Below are 11,900 nucleotides of genomic sequence, written 5' to 3'. Positions count from 1 at the left end.
TAAAACAAAACATTATACACTGAGTTTCTGTAATTATACGATTTTTTAAAGTTGCATTTATCACATATTCAAAGTCAGTTGAATGAATAAATAAAATTTGCTTGGCAAATAAAAAAAAAACATTTGGATTGAAAAAGTGCAGGAAAAGCAATTAATTTTGCTTCTAGGTGAACGTCTCATTCAAATTTCAAATTCCTGGAAATTGGAAGTACATGCCGAAAAAACCCACAGAGAACAGTGTGATCTGTTTTTATGTAAAAAAAAAAAAACAAAAAAAAAAAACAAAGATGAAACTAAAACTAAGAAATCAAATAATTACTTATGATCAAACCCAGACGTTTGCTTCACAATTGTTTTTTTTTTCCCTTAATGTCAAAAACTAGCTAGCAGAAGATTGCTGTACACTACAGAGGTGCCAATATTTACAGTTTAGCCATAGCATTTCTGATTTTTAACTATGACAATATGGGAGATCTTTGAAAACTACGCTTTTCTGCTTTCTCATGTAAAGCAGTGGTCAACTAAATAAAATCAAACTCACTGAAGGGGAAAGGATGCCGGACGTGGGATTTGTTTCTGGTAGCTGTTACTTTCACTTCAATCCAACTTTTTCTAGGTGAATTTTGTCCATGAGTTCGCCTCAGGTTTTGTGAGGCAGTAGAAAACAAAAGCGCGGGCCTGTGTTCTCTCTGTTCAGTAAAATCACAACATAAATTGTGCTGTTTATCATTTTTTTTAACATTTATGCTGTCAGCATGGCGGCATCCCATCCACGGACATACGCTATGGTTTATTTCTGTTTTGTTTTTTATCTCTGTCTGCTGGAAATGTCTGGTTAACAATATTAGCACCTCTGCACTACATTCCCTCATTTTAGTGTGCAACTCTAAAAAATCGCTCAAAAATGTTTTGAGGGTGTCATAAAAAAGACATTTAGCTTTTCTATTTGTAAACCACTCTTAGTAAGAAGCCTTAAAAATGCGCTAACAACTATTCAGATTGTTTCTGGAAATAAAGCTAGCTAGTTCACACTACATTACCACTTGTAGAAAAAAGTAGCTAGTTCATGAAAAACCGTCATTAATTCTGAAAATAGCACAGCAAAACATTTAAGCTAGTAGCATCATTACTTGTAGCTAGCTACACAACAAGACAGATCAACACGTAGCCATTTTGAAAGTCACTACACTTTGGCAACACTCAAAAATAATGACTCAGTCTTGTAAGAAAGGATTAGCATCGTTGGACATTTCTCAAAATCAGCTAAGATTTGATTTAACTAGGCATTCCTGCTACGATTAGGCCACAGGCTTCATTTGCTAGCTGTTAGAAGTGAGTGTACAGAATTAATGGCCAACTCTACTGGCTCTGATGCTCCTGTAGACCTTAATCAGCTGGATCAATTAAGATGGATTAGAGCTAGTGCTGTATCTCCAGGAGCAGCGTATGTGCTTAATCTGCCTTCACACTGCTAAAAAAAATCCTTCTGGGGCCTCATTTATTTTACCCTGCATGTGTATGGCAGAAATAAAGTGGTGCGAGGAATCCACTGGAACCTTGTAGTCAAGAATGAACACATACAACGTAGTCTCGGGTTAAACTACACTGTCGAGTTGGATTCAATTTAAAATGGGTGGTGAACATATCTGTTACTGTACTGTTAGCGCTCTGAAGTCGATTATTTCCAGAAGTCAAACGAACGCATCTTGTAGTTTGTTTAATCTTCACAGAAACCCGGCAGTAAAAGGTGACACTCGGCGCTAATCATATGCTCATGATCCTCACCACCTGCTTAATCGACACTTTCCTCTGTCGTCCTGTCACCACAGCTGTTTTGTTGTCCTTAATGGCCGTTAATCAGTCACATGGCCGCCATGCCACTGAGTCGAACCCGAGCATAATGAAGCTAGCGCACTGGCTTATCAGTCACGCTCGAGAGGAACGTGCTAGCCCGACCGCCCTTTATGAGTAATGGTCGAGCCGTCGGGTTTGGCAGCAGGATAAATAGTGGCAGATAAAGAGCTAGCACGCCAACACAAAGTGCACGAGGCAGACTTCTTTGCCTGCGGCTAAAACATGCATTAAGATGTCAAGAGGAGACGCTTCAGAGGCCACACGGGTGCCGAGCACGGTCACTGAACACAACCAGTCGCTCTGAACACTGATAGTGACGCTGTGAGATAGAAATAAATAAAGAGACACAAAGAATTCACACGTTTATTGTAAATTGTACATTCGTAGAGTTGGACAAAATATTAGTATTTATACAAGCAACATACTTTCCCTTTCATCACCTGGGGCTAATGGCTAAATCCCAAACGCCTCCCAGGTGCACACTATGTAGGGAATATACTCTATATAGTGCACTTATAGAGACTAGGGAGCCATTTTGAGAAACTAAATGCAAAAGGTACTTAAAGGTACTTGGAACTGCTAAAATTACTAACATCACTCAGTGAATCGTGATAACAGGTTATCATTAGCTTCCTCAGCAGATTCATTATTATTAGCCACATTAGCACAGGGCAGCAGAATGTCAATACTGTTATAAATCATGCCACTTGTTTTTTTTTCCTGATGTTCAAGTCTAGTTATACCACAGCGCTCTTGAATTCTGGACTCTGATTGGTCAGAAGGTGTTGATTAGTTTTCCGTAACAGCAGCACACACAGGTTTATATGAATGCGCCCGTTCTAATACGCTATCGTTTCTACGGTAACAGCTCATTCACAGGACTGATTTTAAAAAAAAGTGTGTGTGATTATTGATATGGTGATGATTTCTGTAAGGAGATGTTTATTTAACATTTAAGGAAGGAGTCTCCAGTGTCAGTTATCCGTAACGGGAAAGTCTTTAGGACAGAGGAGTTTACGCTAACTATAAACAGATCAAAAGTACAACATGTTGCTCTGAATAAAAACATGAATAAAACTTGTAAGTGTTGGCAAATTGCTGTGGCATAAGAGGAATAAAGCACTTAGGAACTTGTCATAGGAAACTAATTAACATCTTCCCTTTTTTAAATAAAAATATCATGGAATATATTTGGTTTTTGAAATGTAGCACTAAACATCATGACTGTGTATCGTGCGTTGTGAAAATGTCTTCAAGTATCGCGATACCATATTTGCGCCATATCAATCAGCCCGACGTCAACATCCTGAATAAAGCGTCTTCTTCACCATCAGTCACTTGTAATCAGTGTTGTCGTGATGATCTGGCTCGAGTTCACGCAGCAGTGTGAGGACGTTGTGTGTGTAGTCGTTCCTCGCTCGGCCCATCCCGCTCAGCTTCACGGGGAACAGGAGTGTGTGAGGCGGCTCGTACGCTACGGGACAGCACAGCTCGCTCAGGGTGAACCAGCACGAGTCCGGGTCCAGCTGCATCACGTGTCGGAAAACACTGAGGGGAAAAGAAATAACGACAAACCCAGAGATCAGAGCAGGAAAAAAAAGACAAACGTGTGACAGATGAAGGAACGCACCTTGTAAAATATATAACAGTAATTATTACTGAAGCAGTAATTTAATTCTTTTGATTTGATTTTCATTTTATTTGAAGCTAGCTAAACTTACTCTAGCATCTATAGATCTATAGCTTAGCTTAACATCCAACAACCAACACTGGAATTCATTTTACAACAGAAACAAAAGACTTTTTTCCCCCTTACATTTGTACGCATTGTCAAGGCTATGATTATCCAAATTACATATATATATATATATATATATATATATATATATATATATATATATATATATATATATATATATATATATATATATAGTTTGGATAATCATAGCCTTGACATTGCGTTTAAAATTTGTAGAATGTTCATAACTCACTTCCTGCACATATTCCTTGAAATATACAACATCTATTCGCATCCTGCCAGTCCTGCTAGTTGTTTTTTTCCCATGATTGTGGTGCCATTTAGGCCGTTAAACTCCCTCGTAACACTAAAAAATCTTTTTAATGTTTTTGTTTCAACACTGAATCTAAGAAGACATGCATTTAACCTTTGAAAATAATGTTTAGCCAGCAATCTCAGCTAACAAAATCACATTTTTACAAGGTTTTCTTGCTGGCAGGCTCCGTTTAGCTCTTAAAGTAAAAATGTTGATTTCTTTTAGCAGAGAATTAGCAAATACAGAAAATATGCTTAACTAGCATCCATGCTAATGACATGAGGACATTAAGGACGTTCTTAAAATTAGGACTTACTGAAAATTTTTGTCTTTTTAATGAATGATTTACTTTTTTAATCTATAATTTGCATTGATAAAGAGCCTTGGTCAGTCAATAACAGTGAAAATAAAGAAAAATGAATGAGACTTTTCTTCTTCCTGTGATCTTCAGGAACGTCGGATGATGCAACTTCCTGTAAAACATATGACTTGTAGAATATTCCAGATATTTCACAGGGGTGAATGAGGCGTATGTAACGGCACTGAGTGAATGAACTAAAAATCCGTAATTAATAAATATGACGGATCTAAAGAAGGTCGTTCGAGGTGATGCATATTCAGCCTCCTAAAACCGAAATGGCAACGAGGCAGCGTCGAAATTCCAATAGGAATCTTGTTCATCTCTCTCTCTCTCTCTCTCTCTCTCTCTCTCTCTCTCGCTCACAGCAGTCTGTGTGTCTGGAAAAAAAAAAAACTACTGAAATGAAAGGAAGTTGAGTCGGGAGACTTAAACAGGTTACCTGAGGCAAGCTTCCTGTAATCTGATTGGCTGTCTGCAGCTCAGGTAGGGGAGACAGGCCTCAGAGATACGGTCCAGATCCGAGTCCACTGCAAACACACACACACACACAATTATATGTCTAATAACAGGAACAGGTTTTCAGTGTTATTAATCAGATTAGAAACAGTTGTTTATTGATGCTAAAACCTACGCTAGCTTCTAATGAGATCGAAACTTTTTTTCGAAATTGAATTCTGACCATTTTATTGGAAATTACAATGTCATGTTCATCAACATGAATGCTAATGCTTAATGTTAACGTTAAAAGCGTCCTCTGTGCAGCTAAACACTGAATAAATGACTACACGCAACAATAACAACGCTACATTAATGTTACAAAATCCTACTAAACATTTATAAAGACGTTATAAAGAACAGAGAACTGGACTCGATGTGTAACTGTTCTGCGACTGGTGAGGCACGCGAGACGAGTCTCTTTCCCACGGAGACGCTTCTCATTAATCTCTGACTTAGATAATGAGTCCGCTAATCATTTGGTCAAATTTAATTAAAGATTGTCATATCCCAATTCACCAGGCTTGTGCCGATATTAAATTTTCATATCACGATAATTGCTTAATGGCCTAATCCAGCTGTCCAACTTATCTCTCGCTGCCTTCCTCCAAAGTGACGACAAAAAAAATGTTTGTGTGTCCTAAATTAGGGGTTGTGCAATATGACAAAAATATCATATCATCATATTTACAGGCATCTACAGGCTACATGTTATGTATCATGATATTAGATTAAGGATGGGCGATATGACAAAAAAGTCATACTACGATACATTTCCATGGGAACTGAAGAAACGTCGGACCACACTCGCATCCGAGGATTCATTCAAGTTTCGTTAGCTTTGTCACTTTACAGCATCGTATCTAATTTCCATAGAATCTCAGCTGAAATGTCACAGCTTCATGTCGTACATGTACGTCGTACGCTAGTATGAACGCAGGGTAAAGAAGCGAAACGTGTCTAATGGACTACATTTGCGCCAAAAAAGGAAACATTATGTCCTTTTCACTGTTGGCCTTCATTTTATTCCTTTAAACCTCCCACTCTCTTTGTGTGTCTAACCTTTCAGTATTCTCTGAGCTGAGGCCCAGCATTATGAGCTGAAACTGTGAATATTCACACACACACACACACACACACACACACACACTTTTCCAAGCCTCCCACACATTCTGGTGGTCTGCTCCCCCTCAGCTCATCTCAGCTGCTCATTACGGCATTTTAACACCGTCCCGCCTTTTCCTCCGGCGAAACAAAGCGCTGAAAGTGAGCTGATGTCTCCAGAGGTCAGGAATTAAAATTCATTATGGACCGTTCCGGGAAAACAACTCATTCCTCCACTGGCTCCAGGCCATTTCAGTGAGACGCTCGCTTTCAAGAGCCTTCTGATCATCTCTTCATCTCCTACTTCTAATCTCTCTCACTCTTATCTTTCTCCCACATCGAACTCTGTTTGTGTGTGTGTTTGAGTGTGTGTGTGTGTGTTGTTTTGAGATGTGAGAGCCCCTGACATCTGTGCCCCAGAGTGAGGAGACACCTGGGGGACGAGTGTGTGTGTGTGTGTGTCGTGCTTCACATTGAGATGCACAGGCAGCGATCACTGCAGCTGTACTGAGGTTTGTTTGAGCAGCGATACGAGTCTGCCATCTAGTGGAGTGATGACATCACTGCAGCAGTGAAAAGATTACAGGTGCTTTCTAATAAACTAAAATAAATAAATCAATTTCACAGAGGCCACGCCTCCTTCTCTTTCACTGGGACTGACATTCACAGAGGCCACGCCTCCTTCTCTTTCACTGGGACCGACATTCACAGAGGCCACGCCTCCTTCTCCTTCTTCACTGCGACTGAAATTCACAGAGGCCACGCCTCCTTCTCAGTCACTGGGACCAACATTCACAGAGGCCACGCCTCCTTCTCCTTCTTCACTGGGACTGACATTCACAGAGGCCACGCCTCCTTCTTCACTGGGACTGGCATTCAGAGGCCACGCCTCCTTCTCAGTCACTGGGACCGACATTCACAGAGGCCACGCCTCCTTCTCAGTCACTGGGACCGACATTCACAGAGGCCACGCCTTACCCAGGTCGAGACGCACACACAGAGGTCCGAGTCCCTGTAGCACGGCCAGCTGCAGCTTGTATGCGAGTGTGTGTGTGTACGTCGGACCGGAGCGAGCGCTCGTCTCAGCCTGGCGTGAAAGTGATGACGTGAGCCGGGGCAGGACCTCTTTAGACACTCGCTTCCTCAGGAAATCACCACACGTCTCTCCCAACACACACAACACCTACAAAGAGAGAGAGATAAGTGTACATATACACATTACAACATTTTACACACACACACACACACACACACGGTTTCGTACCCTGAAAGCTCGGGGTATTGCGAGCGGGTCATCATTGGTGAGGCGCTGGAGAAGAGATGGCCAGCAGCGGTGCACCATGGGTAAGAGCTCATTCTCCATCTCACACAGCACAGACACACACAGCTCTACAATGTCCAACACCTGCAAGCAAACACACACACACACACACACACACACACTTATTCCTCCTATATCACATCAATTTACCAATGATTATGTTTTTTTTTATTATTTATTAAAGAATGACACGTCATACTTTTTATCCATTTACAGTTACGTTTAATGTTGCGGAACGTCCCAGCTGCTTTTAATTATTAACACCTTCAACACCTTCTGACCAATCAGAATCTAGAATTGACCAGCGCTGAGGTTTAATGTTCTTTAACGGTTGTTCTGTACTCTACCTTTAGTCGTACTCCCATGCTGGGGTGAGACAGCAGGTGAACGCAGCGCTCCATCACGTCTTTAGCGAGAGACACGTGCAAGGGCAGTTCTGGTTTCACGTCAGGGTCTTCCTCCTCCTCCTCTTCCTCCTTTACCTCAGGAGGTGTTTCTGTAAACCGAGGAACACCACAGCACACACACCTTGAAATGTTAAACAGCATGCTTGTGTTATATCTGCTGCCGTTGACGTTTGTGTTGATGTAAACAACATGCCTGACTGTAAATAAGATAGCACGAATAAATATGTAAATAAGATAAACAAGATAGCATAAACAAACAAATTTAAAAAATGCAATAAATAAAAAAAGAAAGACAACAATTTCAAATTAGCAGCTGACAATGTGGAAGTGTGTGGAAGTATAAAACAGCTTTGATAAATAAGCTAAAATAAAACAAACAAATAAATAAACAAATTTAAAATTAAAATAAGCGTAATAAAATAAAATAGTCACAAATGTTAAATGAACAGGTGATGAGATATATGAGGCAGCTTCGATAAACAAACAAACAAACAAATAAATAAATAAGCTAGACAACAATCTTTAATTAGCAGGTGATGCGATGTATGAAACAGCGTGTTAAACAAACAAACAAATAAACAAATGCATACACACATAAATAATAACAATAAAATAAATAAATACAGCAATATTAGAATAACAGGTAAAGAGATGCATGAAACATCTGTGACAGGCAAACAAACAAACAAATAAATAAATATGATAGACAACCGTGTAAGATTAGCATATAAATCGCTCTTACCTGCATCACGTGACTCCTCCTCCTCCTCCTCGGCGCCGATCCCCTCCGCCAGCTCCTTCTGCTTTCTGTAATCCAACAGAAACTGGCGAAGCTTCAGCGTCTCGGGAGTTGTGGTGTGTGTGGAAGTGGAAGTCTGCCTGCGGTCTGTAGTACTGGTGTTAAACCACCTTACTGCAGTAAAAGACGAGATATCACGTGATTTACGGACACGCGTGGGAACATGCGTGTACGTTACAAGCACAGATAGGTTAAAGGTGTGAAGATGTTTCTAAGATAAAGACCGCTCACCCAGTGCCTTCATTAGTGAATGCAGGACTACACAGAACTGCCGTGATCTCTGGTCGTAGCTCAGATCCAGGGCCGTGAGCACGTCCTGCACCACGTCGGCCACTAGGGGCAGCAGAGCGGCATCCGAATGAGCGAACATGACGGCGAGGACTCGCGGGGCGTGAGGGTGAACGCTGGGTCTGCTCAGGTTCAGGGAGACATCGTTCAGTAGGTAGTCTGCATTGCTGATCACCAGCTCCTTGGGCGAGCTGTAATTGCAAGCCACGCAAAGGCTGTGCATGGTGCTGAGAGCTGATTGGCTGACCAGTAGCGAAGTATCTCCTGCCTTCTCCAGCACTGGGTAGAGTGAGGTCATCAGAAGCAGGCGGAAGTCAGAGCCCAGAGCTAAAGCGAAAGAGCCGATCCCTTCCAGCTGGATACAGATCTGCCAAATGTTGCTGTTCAGCTGGTAGAACGTTGGAGTTTTGGAACTGAAGGTTGGGGTGAGCTGGTGTCCGTTTCCGTCAGACCTGCTTAAAATAGAGAGGACTGCAGAATGACGCTTCTCCTGCTGTTCATCATCCGAGTCGTCCATTACAGTGGTGAGATGCCAGTTATTCAAACTGATGTATTCCTCAATAATGGAAGTGATCGCACATTTCAGGTCCTCGTGACTTATGATGGAACTCTCAGAATGGTCCACTGTTCTCAAAATGTCTGTTTCCATCCCTACTCCTGCTGCCCCACTGATAACCTCATTGAGCACCAGAGCAGCTTGTTTGCGATAAACCGAGGACTCCTTGTAGAGCTCCAGGAAGTGGTCCACCAGTAAATAAAGATTTCCATAGCGACCCAGCATCCGGCATATCTGTTTCAACGCTGAGAAGATCTTGTCGTCTGTAAAATAAAGAAAGTATTTCCTCTGGTGCTGCACTTTGGGAGCATCAGGTACCAAGTCAGATAATGGTGCAAAACTTCTTTCCTCTACGATCCTGACGTCTGTCACATCCAACTCAAGCACCTGCATTAACGCTTTGGAGATACGCTGAAGATGAACTGCTGACGTCAGGACCAAATCCACTTGAGGACCGAGAATCTTCAGGTACCCCAGAAAGACAGTGAGAATAAACAGTTTGCGCTTGTCATCCGTCGTTCTCATTAGCCGAGGTAGAGAAGATGCCAAGCTATGCAAGTTTTCAGACAGGACGTCGGTTAAAGCTTGACCTCCTGTAGCTTGGTTTCTTCTAGCTACCTCAGCCAGTACTGCTGAACACCGCTCTTTAACTCGAGGTTCCTCATCATTGACTGCACCAACCAAAGCCTCTAGAAGAGGACCAATGCATTCAGATAAAGATTTGCTACACTGCATAAGAAGATGATCTGACAGATTGACCAGTTCCAATCTCACTCTCCAATGTTGGTGTGCTGTGGTGTAAGAGATCACTTTCTGCAGCGCCAAAGCAAGTCTTTTAGATGTGGACTTACTCCAAGATGGAGTTCTTTTCACCACCAGCTCTCCGATCCTCCCCAACTCGGGTGACTCCGCACTCACGGTGCTGTCGTTCTGAAGCTGTTTGTCATCCATAACCAGGCCAACTGTGGTGTACCAAACCCTCACGGCTTTCACCGTAACCGCGTGCCCTTGTCTCACGTCTCCACTAATCACGTGACTCAAAGCTCGAGTGATTCCTGGTAAGAATGAAGCCAGCGTATTTCCAAGCAAGTTTCTTTCCTCTTCGTCTGGTTCTACATGCGTTCGTTCACAGTCACACTGCAGGAAAAGAGACAGGAGGCACTTCAATGCTGCGGCCTGAACGCCTCTTGCTTTCTCTTGCTCTGCCAGAGCCAAGAACAGCGATACAGCGGCTCCCAGTCCAGGAAGCATCACAGGCTCGTACAACCTGAACACCACATCTCCATACGCAGAATGCATGAGAGCATCCAGACATCGTAGCACCGCTAACTTCAGCTCCTCTGATAACGGAGCAGGCTTTCCGGGGTCATTTGGAGAGCAGAGGCAAAGGCAAAGCTCAGAAAAGAGGTCACGTAGAGATTCCCAGTTCTGGATACAGGTCTTTTCCAGAACGTAGGTCAGGGCGTCCATAACAGCTTGCACGACGCCCTCTCGCTTGGCCCCAGGGGTCTTGAGGACAAAGCGGAGAGGGAAGAGGACATAATCCTGAAGCAGCTGGAGGACTCCATCGCTAACAGCATGCAGATGGCCGTTCAGAGCCTCTATATTGGACAGGGTAGGCTCTTTGGTCAGTAGGACGCAGGAGGGCCGCAGGTAAGCGAACGCAATCTTTGGGTCGTCGATCTGATGATCAGCCATCCTCCATGAGTGAACAGATTAAATCTATGAGATAATGAATCAACAGTCAAAAATTATACAATACAGACTTAAGACACTCAAAGTTTAAGGTATGCTGCATTAGGGACTAGCTGATTGAATGCTAAAATTTTGTACTTAATCTTTACAATTGCAAAAAAGTGCTACTGTATTGCTGACATTTTGTGAGCAAACTTATATCATGATACATATCGTGTATAGAAATGCCTTCAAGAATCGTGATGTGATATTTCTGTCATATCGCCCTAACTCTAGTTGGAAAAAGGAACAGTGTGCGGGGAAGGTGCACAGCTAAAAACACAAGTTGGTATTGTAGAGAAAGACCCGCCCCAGTTCTAGAGAGCATTTCATTGGACGAACACAAGACGAGTACAGGAAGAGTCATCAAAAAAAGCTGTCAGTGTTTTTCTGTAAGTGACAAGCTATAAAACTAAAACCAGAATATCTCCAAAACTATTTTATACAGTATATTTACTGTCCTACTGATGTCCATAACACTAAGAGACATGTACACAACCCTCTGAAACACCGCTTTAAACTCACCAGTCTTCACTGACGTAATGAAACAACATTTCAGTATGTTATACTGTATGTGATGGACCTCTTTCAGAATGACAGCTAACACTAATTTGCTAGCTTTACTGTACATAAAGAAAGAGAAATAACAATACCACATTTTACCTTCAGTCCAGCATGTCTATGTAACCATCACAGAGCGATTTAAATCATTTTCCGTGCCGTAAAACAGAAACAGACCTATCACACGTTTCAAGCACTGGTCTGCATAGCGTCGCGTTGATGTCGACGTCATCGAGACGCGACGAGCTCCGTGTGTTTGTTTACCCAGCCAGTGAGCGTTTGCGATATAAAAATGCGTTTTCCTACCAAACAGTGAACGCGTTAGCGACACATTATACACCACAGGACAGGATTTGCAAAATTATA

The 11,900-nt window shown here is 42.2% G+C and overlaps 1 protein-coding gene across 1 annotated transcript; it reads right to left on the bottom strand.

Moving 5' to 3' along the window:
- Window positions 1-1,009: 1,009 nt before the first annotated feature.
- tti1 (TELO2 interacting protein 1) lies at window positions 1,010-11,758 on the bottom strand. The gene is made up of 8 exons (XM_026921432.3): window positions 11,637-11,758; window positions 8,627-10,961; window positions 8,339-8,509; window positions 7,537-7,685; window positions 7,133-7,273; window positions 6,847-7,051; window positions 4,709-4,796; window positions 1,010-3,402 (listed from the first exon to the last, which is right to left on the bottom strand). Exons 2-8 carry the CDS (start codon window positions 10,935-10,937, stop codon window positions 3,189-3,191), a joined length of 3,279 nt encoding a protein of 1,092 aa, XP_026777233.3. The 5' UTR covers window positions 10,938-10,961; window positions 11,637-11,758; the 3' UTR covers window positions 1,010-3,188.
- Between the last annotated feature and the right edge of the window lie 142 nt (window positions 11,759-11,900).

Source organism: Pangasianodon hypophthalmus, chromosome 16, assembly GCF_027358585.1.
Source record: "Pangasianodon hypophthalmus isolate fPanHyp1 chromosome 16, fPanHyp1.pri, whole genome shotgun sequence".
Taxonomy (NCBI): Eukaryota; Metazoa; Chordata; class Actinopteri; order Siluriformes; family Pangasiidae; genus Pangasianodon; species Pangasianodon hypophthalmus.
The sequence above is the reverse complement of the archived record's forward strand: the minus strand, read 5'-3'. Positions and strand labels throughout refer to the sequence as shown.